The 15,940-nt window shown below is 40.0% G+C and overlaps 1 protein-coding gene across 1 annotated transcript in view; it reads right to left on the minus strand.

The window, feature by feature from the left end:
* The window catches only part of HEPHL1 (hephaestin like 1), an 81,026-nt gene that overhangs the window by 47,077 nt on the left and 18,009 nt on the right, over positions 1-15,940 (minus strand). Inside the window, exons 3-8 of the mRNA XM_077780616.1 lie at positions 12,080-12,292; positions 11,200-11,379; positions 8,072-8,326; positions 4,560-4,728; positions 1,872-2,011; positions 1,587-1,718 (exon numbers count right to left, since the gene is read on the minus strand). Coding sequence (XP_077636742.1) covers positions 1,587-1,718; positions 1,872-2,011; positions 4,560-4,728; positions 8,072-8,326; positions 11,200-11,379; positions 12,080-12,292 — 1,089 coding nt within the window. The remainder of the gene's footprint in view (positions 1-1,586; positions 1,719-1,871; positions 2,012-4,559; positions 4,729-8,071; positions 8,327-11,199; positions 11,380-12,079; positions 12,293-15,940) is intronic.

Genomic DNA, 15,940 nt, shown 5'->3' on the forward strand with positions numbered 1-15,940 from the left:
ATGTTATTTCTTACTCAAATACTAGGTTTAGCAAATATTAAAAGAGTGACAATTGCCTATTTAACAGTTAAATGTAAATCCATAAAATATCACTGAGTGCCTTCATATGTGGACTATATTAACATCAACATTGAGGAGGCTATCCCAAAAAGTTAAGAAAGAGACCTATCTTCTGAAGGCACCTGGGGAGCTCAGTTGGTTAAGCGTGACTTTTGATTTCGGCACAGGTCATGATCTCACAGCTTTGTGAGTTAGAGCCACAGATAAGGGCTCTGTGCTGACAGCAGAGAGCCTGCTTGGGATTCTGTCTCTCTCTCTCTCTCTCTCTCTCTTTCTCTCTCTCTCTGCCTCTCTCTCTCTCAAAAAGAAATAAATGCTAAAACATGAAATGCAAAAAAAAAAAAAATCCTAAAAAAACAGTTTGAAATCTAGAAGGTTGAACTAAGAAATAACCCAAAATAACCATAAGATAGAGGAGGCAGGTGAACTCAGGGTGACAAGGCTGATGAGTGGCAGATCTGGAATTCAAACTCAGGGCTGTCTGATTCCCAAGACTTTTGCACTCAGTCTGCATGCTATATTGCCAAATGAACACACTGAGTCTCTCCAGCTAGACTGAGATCAGAAACTCTCTGCATCTTGTTCAGAGTTTTGCAAAAAGATGCCCAATAAGTTTGCTAAGCTGAACAATAGAAAATATAGACATTTGGATTATCACCAGTGTTCTTTCTGCACACACACACACACACACACACACACACACACACACAGTATTTGTGAGCATTTTGACCAAGGAAGTGCAGGTACAAAAGATTATGCTCCAGGTGGAGAGACTGATGACAGGTCTGAGGAGGGGGAATTCTCCCTCCATTGCTTCCTTCTCTGTTCCTTCACCATCACCTCGAAGCTGCTCTGGACTGGGCCTAGCCCCATCATTGGGCATGAAGAAGTATCCCAGAACTCATGATGTCTGTTGCCCTAATGGAGAAGGCCTCCAAGGGCATCAGGAGTTTCCCAATAGCAGTGTCATGAGTGGAAGATAGTTCTTGCAGCCACAGGGCAGAAACTGCCTTTTTAATATATAGAGTCTCTACTACCTCCTCTGTGATGAGAGGCCATATATGATGGTAAGCACACAAGACTGGTTTTAAATAAATATTTGTCAACAGAGACTAAGCAAAGACCATGTGTAAGATTTTGATGTCAGCCAAACATTGGAAGTCAGATTTTTCCTCAGCCTTCACCCACAGAATCCCCTGCAACAGTCCGTGGCTGAAAATCTCTCCATCTTAGGGAAGTAGGGGTGACTGTGAATGTAGCTCACTTTGAGCTTTATTACATTACTGAGGGAGAAGGAAAGGCATCAGCATCTCCTAAGTACCCACTGTGGGGCAGATACTGCCCTGATTTCTCTCCAGCTCCTCCTGCCTCAGTAGGGGAGAAGAATAAAATTCAGCAAATTTAAATGATAGCACAAGCTCACAGGGCTGGTAAGAAAAGGGACCAGGAATTGAACCAAATCTATCCAGTTCTAAGTCTTCTGTTCACTCAACTTCTTTCCTCCCAGAGGCCAGGCTGAGACTCACCATCTATGTTTGGGGCTGCATCAGAGGCCTTGTCATAGATGACGCCGTGAGGCAAAATACTGTAGACTTTGTCGGCTTTGTTGGCAAAGGTCACTAACAGGGTATCACCCACCTCTGCCCTGATGACGGGGCCTGAAAAATATCAAAAGGAGGAGGGAGAAGAGGATGAAAAGAGGCAGAGGAAAGTGAGTATACGCAGGAGAGGGAGAGTCATTCCATGCAGACATATACGCCCCACTAAAGCATCTCCCCCCATTCAAAACATGACAGATGGTTTTATTCTACCAAGAATTCCAAGATGGGCTTCTGCCTCAGAGAGTCTCTTTCTTCGAGTAAAAGTTGCATCAACATACTCCGTATACTGAGCCTTCCAATATTTTCCTCCAATTCTGTTGTCCCCTTGTGTGAAGTAGAGCTCGGAGTCACTGTGTAAAGAATAGGAACCTGACTGAGAGCACATCTCTACATACGCGCCAGATGCCTTAATTATGAGCTTCCTTATCCTTAGCTCATCCACCCACCCATCTCCCCAGGAAGGATGGAACGGTCTTCAACTAAGTTCCCAGGATTAATCAGGCAGCTTTGAAAGTCTCTGGAGGGCTGGATGATGGTCAAGCTCATTCCTCTCTCAGCCACTGTACTTTCTTCCCCAGAAGTCCAACAACTGAAGAAAGCACGAGGGAACTCCTTACTTAACCAGTGTCGGAGTCCCGGAATGGTGTCCTACAAAGTAAAGAGCTAACTGGCTTCTTTGCAGAGTAAGTGTCCCTCTATCGCTCGCTGATGTCAATATGAATAGTCTCTGCATCTAGTAGCTCTTTCATATCTGGCCTGATTAAGGAATGGAGTGTCTAGTTAATCAAATAGCTTCATCAGTGGAATTATCCTATGAACTATATACATGAAAGCAAAATTTCAAGTGCAAATACAATAACACAAACTCTGACTACCACTATCCTAGACTCCTTATTTCTGCTGATAGTGCCTTCACTCTTGAAGTCACACAGGCTGACTTTGTCTTCTTTCTCTGCCCGAATCCCTTTATCTTGTTCACCCTTATTTTGTAGCCTTTTTCTGCATCCTTCCTTTTGGCCTTTTGGCATCTTTTTCCTTTCCTTTCTTCCCACTGCCCCAACCTCAGTACCCGCCCTCATCACCTTCTATTTGCAACATTACATGGGGCTCCAACTGCTCTCTCGGCACCCTCTCTTTTCCATTGGCTCACTTGGGGCTTCCCCTCAGCATACACACTACTATAATATTAATCTCCAAGATGGTGATATCCACAGTTATTTACCTGCTCCAACATCTTCACTCCGTGCAACTGCTAATCAAATCAAGTTCAAAAAGATTATGGGCCCTCTGCAACTGAGATCCAGTTTACCTAGTTCTCTCCCTATGGTTCTATCCAAATATTTGCTCCAGTCACTTTGATCTAAATAACCCCTGTATCTAAAATTTGTCTCTTTAGGGGTGCCCGGGTGGCTCAGTCAGTTAAGTATCCTATTTAGCTCAGGTCATGATCTCACAGTTTGTGAGTTCGAGCCCCGCAAAGGGCTCTATGCTGACAGCTTGGAGCCTGGACCCTGCTTCAGAGTCTGTGTCTCTGTCTCCCTCTCTGCCCCTCCCCTGATCACTCATGTGCTCTCTCTCTCTCAAATAAATAAACATTAAAAATAATATAAAATTACTCTCTTTACTATTCACTTTTATAAATTCTATTATTCTCTAGGACCCTGCTTGAGTCAGGGTTCCCTGACTATCTGAGTGCTCTCTGAATGCCCAGAGGACTCACTTGTCTGGACAACTCATCTTAATCTCGTTTGTAACTTGCACAGTTACTTCTCTTCTGTGCATGCAACTTCTTTCCAACATGAGGGTGGGAAGACTGTCTTAGGCACCTCCCTGCAATGGTCATGTTGCTTTTTATGTTGTGCTTTCATATATCACACTAAACATCAGCTAAATATAATTCAATATTTTATATTTCATAAGGTGCTTCAGAATTCTGGAAGGCTTCTAAGACAAAATTCTCAATGTTAATTCTCACTCAGTTTATGGAGAAATACTGGTCAAAAGAGAGTTGATATCAAACATGTTCATAGATGGTTCACACAAATTCTTTAGGCTGGGTCAGGTGTGTTGTTTTGGTGGAGGAACGAATGAATGAATGAATGAATGAATGAATGAAATTACAATGAAAGAAACAAATGATGTCATATCAATCACAAAGAGAATTTTAAAAACATTACCTGGAACATAAAAGGGATCATAGGGTAATAAAAATCATTCTTGTTTCATATCATACATTTTAAAATGCTTTCACAGGCGTCATTACACAGAATTCTATAATAACAAGCCACAAGAGTTCACATCCACTTAATGAACTGTTAGATTTGGTTTGAAAAATACTACATGCTATGGGAGCAAAAATGATTAATAATGACTCAGGAGTCAGGGGAGGCTTCACCTAGGAAGTGGCATTAGAATTTGAAGAAAAAGTAACATTTTGCTGGATAGGTAGGACAAAGACATTCTGGATAGAGAAGTCATAAATTATCAGGCTGCCCTTGAACCAAAAAGGTAACTTTCCTTGGCCAGGTCACCTCCATTGGGAGAGGGTCCTGTCTTCTCTTTTCAAAATTCTCTTCCATATGTGTAAAGGCCTTATTCTATTTTCTGTCAGCTTAGTATTTCTGTGTGCAGTTTGCACACAGTAGGTGCTCGAGAAATGTTCGATGAATGAATGAATGAATGTAGTGCTTTGATTTAGCCAGAAAATCATGAAACAATAAATACTCTGCCAATTCTCAGCATTATGTACATTGTGAAGCTCAGAACTCCTTATGTGGTGTCATTATGCCATCCATGCGTATGTGCTCATAGGCTGTGAATACAAATGAGGTCACAGGGAAAAGTCTAACAGGTGCCTCTCTTATGAGAGTCTGAGAAACACCAGTCAAGAGTGCTTACCTGCCGGAGGCATTTAGGGGAAGACCATTGAACTTGTTATAGCCTTGAGGAGCATAATCCCAAAGAACTTTTTCAGCTGCTATAAAGTAACGCCTCTGTTGACCCCTCATCCTGGGGTAAGGAATGTCACCTTTGCAGTTACCAACATTGTACTGCCCCAGCATGCCAGCTGCAGAACAGGGGAAGACCACAAGCCAGCGTGTAAATGCTCACACAGGAAATCAGACAGGAAAGGACTGATAGCTTTGACTTCATAAACATTTAAAACTTTTGTACAGAAAATAGGACCTTAACAAAGTTAAAAAAATAAAGGGTAAGTGTTGGGTTGGGAAATATTTTAACACACAGGACGAAAGATCAATATGTAAATATATTTGACAAACAAGGAAAAAGTAAATATCCCAATGGAAAGTGGGCCAGGGACATCAACAGATTATTCACAAAATCTCTCTAGACACTGTCTTGCTATAAACATATGAAAAAAGAAAAAGTTCAACCTTAATAGTAATCAAGCGGCACTGTTGTTCATTTATCAGATCGGTAAAGATTAGAAAAACTGCTAATTCTCAGTGATGGTAGATGAATGGAGGGAGGGGAATGTTCACACACTAAGGATGAAGAGTAAAAGGGAATGTGGCAATGTATGTCCAACCATAGCTCTAAGAGAAAAATCAAACTCTTTGACTCAAGAATTCTAAATCTAAGAGTTTTCCTAAAGATATGATAGACAAAGTGTAACATATCTATAAATTCCTGTTTTTTAGTATGGTTCATAAAAACAAAAAAGAAAGGGGGATACAAATGTGACGCTGTTGGGGTAGTGTTTAGGTAAACTATAATCTCCCTTGAAAGGACACAGGGAAGACATACAATGATGAAGTAGTTCTATATTCACTGACATGAGAAGATATTTCTGATACATTAATAAGTGGGAAAAGTAAGGTAAAGAGCAGTATTAATTTCATTTTATAAATAACACGCATTTATGTATAAAAGTCTAGAAAATAGTGAGGGAGAATATTCCTCAAAATGTGACACCATTGTCCTAAGACAGAATTACTGTTATTAAAAATTAAGTGTATTTTGTGGAGCGCCTGGTTGGCTCAGTCAGTTGAGTGTCCAACTCTTGATTTTGGCTCTGGTCATGATCTCACAGTTCATGAGATCGATCCCCACCTCGGGCTTTGTGATGACAGCACGGAAGCTGCTTGGATTTTCTTTCTCCCTTTCTCTCTGCCCCACCCCCCACTTGTGCTCTCTCTCCTTTCTCTTTCTCTCTCTCTCCCTCTCTCAAAATAAATAAATAAACTTTAAAAAATAAATNTCTATTTTCTACTATTGGGTCTCCTTTACCAGTCCAAAGAAGGATTGACTGTTTGCAAACACCTACTTTTGCACACAGGATGGTTGGTATTTTAAATATAGTCTGTATTTGCTTATGTAATTCATTCCTTTTTGTTGGACACTTTCATTTGAAAGAGTAAGAGGGGGGCGCCTGGGTGGTTCAATCAGTTGAGCGTCCGACTTCAGCTCAGGCCATGATCTCGCTGTTCATGGGTTTGAGCCCCGCGTCGGGCTCTGTGGACAGCCTAGAGCCTGCTTNATATTTCTGAATTTTTTACAGTAATTTTTCTGAGGGCATGGAAATTAGGGAAATATTATATTTCAGTAATGTCACCAGCTTATGTCCACAACCACTGGCCAACCTTAGTCTCAAATGGCTGCTAATACCTTTATATTAAAACTAGTTTCTTCCCAGATATAACATTTAAGAATAGGCATCTTGTGGTAAGGACTCTTAATATCTATCCTCGTAGGAAATTTCAAGTACACTATTGACGATAGTCACCTTGCTGTCTCCAGAACTCCATCTTGCATAACTGAAACTTTGTACCCTTTGAGATCTTAAGTGCTCTTAGCATGCGTGCGTGCGCGCATGCACACACACACACACACACACAGTTAACTATGTAGTTTCATGGATATATTAACTAGCTTGAGTATGGTGATCAGTTCACAATGTATGCATATATCAAAACATCAAGTTACACATCTTAAATGTATACCATTCCTATGTGTCAACTATACCTCAATGAAACTGAGAGAAAATAAGAATAGCAATCTTGTCTTAATAATCTGTATCTTCCCAGAACAGTATCTGGTACATACTAACAGTATCTGGTACATACTAACAGTATCTGGTACATACTAACAGTATCTGGTACATATTTATTGAATTGAATTGAATTGGAATAATCTAGCTGACTAATGGCTAAGATTAGCTGCTTAAGGCTAACAGAAGCAAGATAAGGTGGATGGGAACAAGAATATGGTATCAAAGCCTGTCTTGGGGGTCGCATCCCTGTACCTGCTGGTGACTGTGTACAGTTTATCAGCATCCCACTTCAATTACACATTGTTTCTTCTGTGTCTCTTCCATTGACATTTTTTTTCCTATTCTGTTTTTGTCATCTTAGGCCAGACCTTTTCCATGTCTGAACTCTACTGTTGCCATGTTTGTTATCTAATACCCAGGGGTCAGAATCTCTCCATCAAATCCTTTCTGCACACAGGTATCAGATTTATCTTCCTAAATTGCTGCACTGTTTAGGTCACTGATGTGCCAAAGGATCTGGAAGGACTCACTATGGCCTTCCAGACACAGCCCTGCTTCCTTTGTTTTGCCATTTAAAGCTTTTCCTACTGGGCTCTGCCTCCATGGACTTCTCTCTTGTCACTCCTCTGGCATAAGCCTGTGGTCCAAATGAGAAGAGACCTATTCTGTGTGAGACTAAGACTAAGTCATTCTCCAGGAATTTAAGTCAAAAAATATTTATCATGTACCTATCCTAGGATTTCGCAACTATCACTGGATCTTTTCTCAGTATAAGGAAGAACATTCTAACAGAATGGTCCAGAGATGAAATGGCTGCTACAATTACTTAAAAGAGAAGTCCCAAGAGAAATTCAAGAATTGGGTGGTGGATGGGTCCAGATTATCTATAAATTTCTTTCCAATGCTAAAATGTTATCGTTTCTATAGAACATGTATTTTCCTGGTTCATGTTGCTTTCTCTACTTGGATAGACTTTCTTCCGTTCTTCATCTGTTCAATTCCTACCCATATTTCAGGACTCATATTAAAAGCCAACTCCTCAGGAAGCCTCTCTGGTGGTTCCAGAGAAGTGACTTTTGTGCACAAAGAGCATTTATTTTTCTGCCTCAAATTTTTATTCCTTTTGAAAATGTTTAGGTCTAGCTACTAGACTATAAGCTCCTTGAAAGTCTTACCATTTCTTGCATTCACTTCCACCTTTCTCACAGGGAGGCAATCACTAAATATCTGTTGACAGGATGGCAAATAAATGAGCATGTACATTCCTACATATTCAATATTTAATTAAATGTAATACAAGAATCTGTCTAACAGCAGGCATTGAATGAACACCACTGACTGTGTGGTGTAATTGTACTACCCTCGGCATCTACACGCTGGTCCTTGTCCTTTTTACCTTGTAGGTGATCACTAACTTGACAGGTTATCATCCACTTCCCAGGATTCTCGACTATCATTTCTGTTGTCAGGAAAGTGGCTGGGAACAGGTTGACGACATCAGTCCGATGCCTTCTGCTGACGAAGGTGTTACCATAAAAATAGATGGAATGGATGTCTATCTCATTCCCCATCCCAAATAGGTGCCAGGACACCGATTCACCAACACACATTTCAGGCTCGGGGAAGTTTCCAAAGAGGTATCCATTGAGGGCTGAAAAACAGAAGCACACTGGTAGGAGAAAGTCCCCTGCAGAAGCCAGCAGGACCAGAAAGAATGTAACACATACTCTAGCACAGCTGAAGAGTTAGCCCTGGTCATTGGTTGTAATGTTTTTGTGCAGAAAAGCATGGCTCCTTTCATATAGTCCCAGATAGGAATGAAAGACATCAGGCTTTTCGAGAGAAAGGCACTCAATAAAAGTGGAGATGAGCACACGGGGAAACAGCCTTGGAGAAGTTATGTGAATAAGGCACCGAGGTCAGGAGTAAACAGAGCGCTGCTCAGACTCTTCGGGTGGCTCTGCCACCTCCTGTTGAGATCCTTCATTTTCATACCTGACTTTCCTACAAGACTCTGTTTCCTGAAACTCTGTCTTACTCATTTCACAGCCTGTCAGGACCTGGCAGAAAAGCTAGCGCGTAGCGGTTACTTAAGTATCCAACACTTGCAACAAGAAGGAGAAGAAAAGGAGCTGATTAGCAGGGACCTATAAGACATGTTACTTTAAAGTTTTGTTACTTTACAAGCAGGGAGAAAAAGCAGTGTTTACTAGGTCTGGCTGGGGCAGAATATCACTGATTGAGCTTACCCTGGAAGTCCAAGACCTACTCGTTCAGAGCATCTGAATGGCAGACAGGACTTGACCAAGAACAGAAGAAACCTTGATTCAGGGTTTTAAAGAGTCATAACATCACTTCTTTTTTTTTTTTTTTTAAGGAATTTTCTATTTTTTAAGAGTTTGTTCATTTATTTTGAGAGAAAGAGAGTGAAGAAGAGAGAGAGAGAGAGAGAGAGCGCCAGCAGAGCAGAGACAGATAGAGAGAATCCCATGAACTGTAAGATCATGACCTGAGTCAAAATCAAGAGTCAGAGCCTTGGCCAATTGAGCCACCAGGTGCCTCTCACAACATCACTGCTTAAATTTAAACTGAGTTAAGAAGCAACTAAGATAACGATGATTAAGGCAGCACAATGGATTCTAGATAATTCTTGTATTATTATTAATATATTATTTTTATATTATTAATATTTATTATTAATAAATCTTACATTTGTAAAGCATTTGTTGTTGTTGTTGTTTTTTAAGTTGATATTTTTCTATTTTCTACTATTGGGTCTCCTTTACCAGTCCAAAGAAGGATTGACTGTTTGCAAACACCTACTTTTGCACACAGGATGGTTGGTATTTTAAATATAGTCTGTATTTGCTTATGTAATTCATTCCTTTTTGTTGGACACTTTCATTTGAAAGAGTAAGAGGGGGGCGCCTGGGTGGTTCAATCAGTTGAGCGTCCGACTTCAGCTCAGGCCATGATCTCGCTGTTCATGGGTTTGAGCCCCGCGTCGGGCTCTGTGGACAGCCTAGAGCCTGCTTCAGATTCTGTCTCTCCCTCTCTCTCTGATCCTCCCCTGCTCACACTGCTTCTCTCTCTCTCTCAGAAATAAATTTTAAAAAAACAAAACATTAAAAAAAAATCTCCCTGGGGTTAAAATGCATCTTAATCACCTGTCTAGTTAGGTAGTTCTTAAAAAAAAAAAAAAAGAAAGAAAGAAAGAGGAAGAGGAAGTATGTGGGCAGCTGAGCTGAGTCATAAACCATCACGGTTAGTAGTTTTCAGCAAGATTTGAGATCATCGCCACCATTTTGTAAAGAATAGGGATACAAGTTGACTGGACACAGCAATGATTTGAATTTAGATCTTTGTTTATTCCATCCTTCCTTTCTTTCCCTGCCTCCCCCCTTCTCTGCATTAGTTCTCCTCTCCTAAAATATCTGCCAAACATCCACATCACACAACGTTGCTGAAATACCACTAGAAAGAAAAGAGAGGGTGTGCAATGCAGTGGAAACAGAATAGGGACACTCACACCTCTGCACACTTTGGAATCAAGCACAGCCAAACTAAATTTTCTTTGCTATGGGACTTCTCTCTCAGATTCTGTCAGGCAACTCTGGCACTAATCATCACTTTGACCTCAGGAAAGTCATTGATGGTCTCTTGACCTCAGTTTCTTCATCTGTAAAATGGGGGAGATCAGATGATCTTCAGCTCCTTCCCTCTCTCCTATGATTTTATGACTACATTGATGCTGCCTTGGTTAGGATGACTCTGGGAGACAGACAAGCAAATATGGAGGAAATTTATCAATGAATGACATGGAGAGCTTGTTTACATTGAAGATGTTCTTTCTGTTCACTAGAACTTTCTGGGAACACAGGGGAATGAGACTACTTTAAAAATCCCCAAGTCCTAAAATTCTGTATTAACCCACTGCTCCTCAAAACAGAAATGGGTAAGTGTTCTGTCTCAATGGACAGAGTAACTATAGAAACTCATTATTTTCAACAAATACAGGGTCTGGCACATTGTGAATGTTCAATAAATGTTGACTGAAAGAATGTCTTGGAAACATAACATCTTTATCAGTGTGTATTTAAACACAGCAAACAGCATAGTTCTGGGACTTAGCAGTCACTCAAAAAATGGTTACTGGATAAATGTAAAAGGTTGCAAACCATAGGATTGTTATATGATGATGATTCATTCTCCTTTTATCCCATCAATATAAACCCACCCATCCTCTCTAGGCTCACCTCCTAATTCTTTCCTAATTATAATATTAATCATTCCATTTCTACATCATAGCTTTGTCATACCCAATATTTTATAACTATTGCCTCCTCCCTTAGATTGTTTAAGTTCTGACATGTATTGTGTTTCATATCACATTCTAATCACTCTTATTCCTGAGTTGTAAATCCTAGAAAACCAGGTTAGACATTTCTGTGTTTTTGCATTTCTCATAATATCAGATGCACAAAAGACATTTGGTACATATTTGACAACACAGGAGATACTCACCATGCATTTTGTTACTTCTCCGGAAAACAGCATCTTTTTTGTCAACTGAATCAGGGTCAGTGCAGAAATGTCTGATATTTTCATCAAGGTACCAGCTTTGATTCTCATCCACCAGAGTAAACATTATAATGAACTCTCGGTCCACATCTGTCCTTGTTCCTGAATATTTATTCAAGATACCTATTGGGGACATTTAAAAGAGTAGAGAAAAAGTTCAAAGTGAATTAAGTCAAGATGAGTTTCATTTCTTGCCAATGATACCAGGTAAGTGTGAAGGTTGATCAAGACTTACATGTACAAGAGTAACCACAACATGTAAACAGCGAAGGATTATAATAGAAATGACAGAGCTGAAGAGAAAAGTCATACAACAGAAGTCTTCACAACCACAGACTTGAAAACTTTGCTCCTAACTGGAGTCAGCTTTACTGACAGAGCACAGACACACTAACTCAAGAGGGAACAAAACCACAAAATGGTTAAGCAGTTGGAAATAACAAAACAAAAGCATCCCTAGTCAATCGGGCTACATTTTTCACTTTCCTCTGTGTGGTGTCAGGGTGGCTTGAAAGGCTATCAATAGGGAATGTCCCTGTTGTTTGAAAAAGAAACGCATGTACGTTTTAGAATGCTATGATGGTCCTTTAACACAGGTCTGAATTATTACCCCAGCTGTGGTGTAAGACTGACCTTCTATGTTAGAAGAATTTCCCTGATCCTACAGAAAGCTTGGAATAAAAGGTACATTCCATGTGAAGCAAGAGAGGTGGGCAAAACAAGACCTGACATTCATATACTCCTATATACTTTTTAACACATCTGGGAATAGGCGTGCGTGCGTGTGTGTGTGTGTGTGTGTGTTGGAGGGGGCTCTCTTTACCTTCTTTGCACACTAGCAGCGGGCCGATTAACCCAGAGCAGATGTCCTTAGGAGCATCAATGTGCGAATGGTACACCCACGTCAGGCAGTTGGCGTCTGCCGGAGCAGGGGCGTATTCTTCTCTCACTGGCCAGACGTAGGTGTAGTTTTTGCCAGGAGGAACCATATCATCATCCTTATTCCTTCCAGATGTCCCATCTGGATATAGGGCTCCTTCCAGGAAAAGATAAAACATAGTTAAAATACAGAGATCACCTGCTATAATAGGCAGGGCCAAGTCTTTGGAATCAAACACATATGAATTAAAATTTATCTCCTGTGGGATTGAGGCAAGTTACTTAAATTCTTAGCGCCTTGGTTTCCTATCAGGAAAGCTAGAATGGTGATATCTACCCCACAGGGATGTGAGAACTAGATGACACAATGTATACAAAGCATCCTGAACAAAACCAGATGCTCAATAAATGTTCAGAAGGACCCATTCTGAGGGTCCTCCTGTACCAATCAGGAAGATCTGAATCCACCCCACTTAACATCAACTCAAGAAGGAAAGGAGAAATGGCAGAAGACATAATGAAATTCTTGGGTACTTATTACAGATTCAGCACCTGTTTGAGGTCTCATAAAAGATAGGAAGGAAGAGTGAGACATTCATATTTCCTCCAGAGATCCTACAGTTCTGTTGAGCAGACCAGAATAGGAATCATTATCACATAGGACAACTGGAGAGTAAAATAGGGTGATGTGTTGAATGTAATTTTGGGCTCAGCTGAGTGGGGGAGGGGAGTCTACCACAGAGTGATTAGGGGTAAATGGGCATGGCATTTCCTTTCTCTGTTTTATAAACTAAGATGGCACCAGGTTTTTCAATTAAGGAAAGTCTACTGCTAAAACTAGTTTGATAACCACCTGGATAGGAGGTAGGGGCCTGCAAAGACAGGGAGGTACGGGATGGCACTGAGAAGAAGGCTGGAAGGTGAAAGACCCGGAAGGACATGGATGTGAACACACCTCAAGTTCATTCTTCATTCTTTCATTTGTTCACCAATTCAACAAACCTGCAATCCTGAACTCCCTGGACTAGGGTAGTTTTCTAAAACGCATTCACATAAAGAGAAGGGTGGGATAGCCAAGAGTTAAGTTCACAGCCATTGAAACTAGACTGCCTGGAAACAAATCTTATCTCTATCACGTCTTAGCTGTGATTCAGGCAATCTCCTTCTCTTCTATGAATCTTAGCTTCTTACCTGTAAGAGGATGATAATCATCATACCTAACTCATAGAGTTGTTGAGGCTTATATAAGATCTAGAAAGCATTTATCACAGCCCCTCATATACAGTAAACATTTGGTAAATATTAGTTATTATTTATTCATAGTACTTGCCCAAGTTTATAATTATATAATGTTTGATTGATGGCTGTCTCTCATGTTAGACTGTAATTTCCATGCAAACCGGGTTTCTTTATGCTCATAATTTTATATGCAAGATCCATCTCAGTGCTTAGTATGGTGGGTGCTAGTATCAAATATCTGTTGAATGATATAATGAATGAGTGGCATGACTATACACACCAAAGCCCTGTAATGGAAAAAAACAGCCTCTTTAACAGATGGTGCTGGGAGAACTGGACAGCAACATGCAGAAGAATGAAACTAGATCATTTTCTCACATCATATACAAAAATAAACTCAAAATGGATAAAGGACCTGAAAGTGAGACAGGAAACCATCAAAACCCTAGAGGACAAAGCAGGAAAAAACCTCCTTGACCTCCACTGCAGCAATTTCTTACTTGACANATTATGAAGATACTGAGGGTCAGTAGTTGGGAGAGGGTGGGTGGATAGTGGAATTGTCTAGAAACTTCCACTAAGATCACCCATTTTGCTTTGATTATATGATACAAATCAATATCAATAATAATTTTTCTAGAGATTCATATATTCACGATTTACTTAATGTACTTTCTTTTTGTTTACTATTATTGAGAGGTGTTGATGGCTATTATTGAAAGGAGGGGCTAGAGTCCCCAAGCAATCCTTGGTATCACCCACTCAAGATGACAAAGATCGTTTGGGATGCAAAATAAGCCATGAATATAAAGTAAAAAGTGATTTGGGAGTGGGTAGCTTATTAAGTTGTTCTGAAGGTTATCCCCAGGAAGGGATTTTGATTTGACAAAGGTTTTGAGCAATGGTAACATTAACAGTATAAGAATATTTTTACAACATTCATTTGGTTTTATGCATTTGAGAATGTGTGGGTTTTTAGAAATTGTAACATACAAATTCTCACCTATCACCTATGAGAATATTGAGGATTGGTGACATTGTAGAAGTAACAGGCCAACTCATAAACAAATGGTGAAAGAGTAAATGTGCGGTCTTCTGGAGGACAACTTGCTAATTCCTATTGAAAGAAAGAAAGAAGGAAGGAGAAAGGAAGGAAGATAGGAAGGAAGGAATGAACGAACAAATGAATATGAGTATAACCAGCAACTTCCTTTTAAGAATTTACCTCTGAAATATCTTTGAAAATTTTGCTGAAAATACAATGGAATAGGGAGAGGTGACTGGGTGTTTCAGTTGGTTAAGCGTCTGACTTTGGCTTAGGTCATGATCTCTTGGTTTGTGAGCTTAAGCCCTGAATCAAGCCCTGTGCTGACAGCTCGGAGGCTGGAGCCTGCTTTGTGTCTCCCTCTCTCTCTCTGCCTCTCCCTCAATCACACTCTGTGTCTCTCTCTAAAAATAAACATCAAAATAAGTAAATAGAATACACCAGAATATATTACTATACACTAGAACTGGAATGTATACTGGAACTGGAATATTCATTGTAGAATGTACTGGTATCAACCCCAAACCAAAAGCAACCTAAGTAACTGTCAGTACCAAACTGGTTCATTCATACAATGGAATATTGCACAAGTGTAAAAAGTGTGCTGATATGAGAAATTCTCCAAGATGAAGTGAAAAATGAAAAACAGGAAATACTAGCAGCCTGATAGTATAATCTCTTTTGTACAAATAAACACATATACACACACATACACACATCACCGCACACACACAAATATATGTATAGAAAATTTTCCAAGAGAAATTTTTAAGACATTTTTAAAGGTGATGGCTTTTCAGGTAAGAGACAAGTAGGAGGAATTTTTACTTTTCTTTTCCTACCTCTCTGTACTCTTAAATTTTTCTAACCATGTTCATATACTAGTTTTTAATTTTTTGTTTTAAACCCATTTTAGTGGATATGTAGGAAATCAGAATGTGAGATATTTCCCCCTTCTTTTGTCTTTTCTGAATAAAAAAACCAATAAAATTTGTTTGTAAATAGTCCTAACATTTAACTATATTTCATATGGAGATCCAGAAAGCATTAGTTAATTCTATCATTAAGTAAGGTAGTGTATGTAAGAGTTCTAGCATAGGCATTGGCATATTAGTAATTGCTTAATTAGTGTTAGGCCCACCTACCTACTTCTTCTGAGTTCCTCTCCCCAGATGAATACCTTGGAAGCAACAACTATGTATTTATGCATTTTGGGGACCCCAGTACCCAGCACTGGGTCTAGTTCGTAGAAAACACTAAGTTGAAATGAACAGGGACTTCAATACTGCCAAGCTTGCAGGGTGCCTGGGTGGCTCAGTCAGTTAACTGTCCAACTCTTGATTTTGGCTCAGTGATGATTTCACGGTTCATGAGTTGGAGTTCCACATCAGGTTCCATGATGACAGTCAAAAGCCTGCTTGGGATCCTTTCTTTCCCTCTCTCTCTGCCTTCCCTCTTTCTCTTTCTCTCTCTCTCTTGCTCTTGCTCTCTCACGCGCGTGCAAAAAAATAATAAATAAAC

Source organism: Crocuta crocuta, unplaced genomic scaffold (genome assembly GCF_008692635.1).
Source record: "Crocuta crocuta isolate KB4526 unplaced genomic scaffold, BGI_CrCroc_1.0 scaffold78, whole genome shotgun sequence".
NCBI lineage: Eukaryota > Metazoa > Chordata > Mammalia > Carnivora > Hyaenidae > Crocuta > Crocuta crocuta.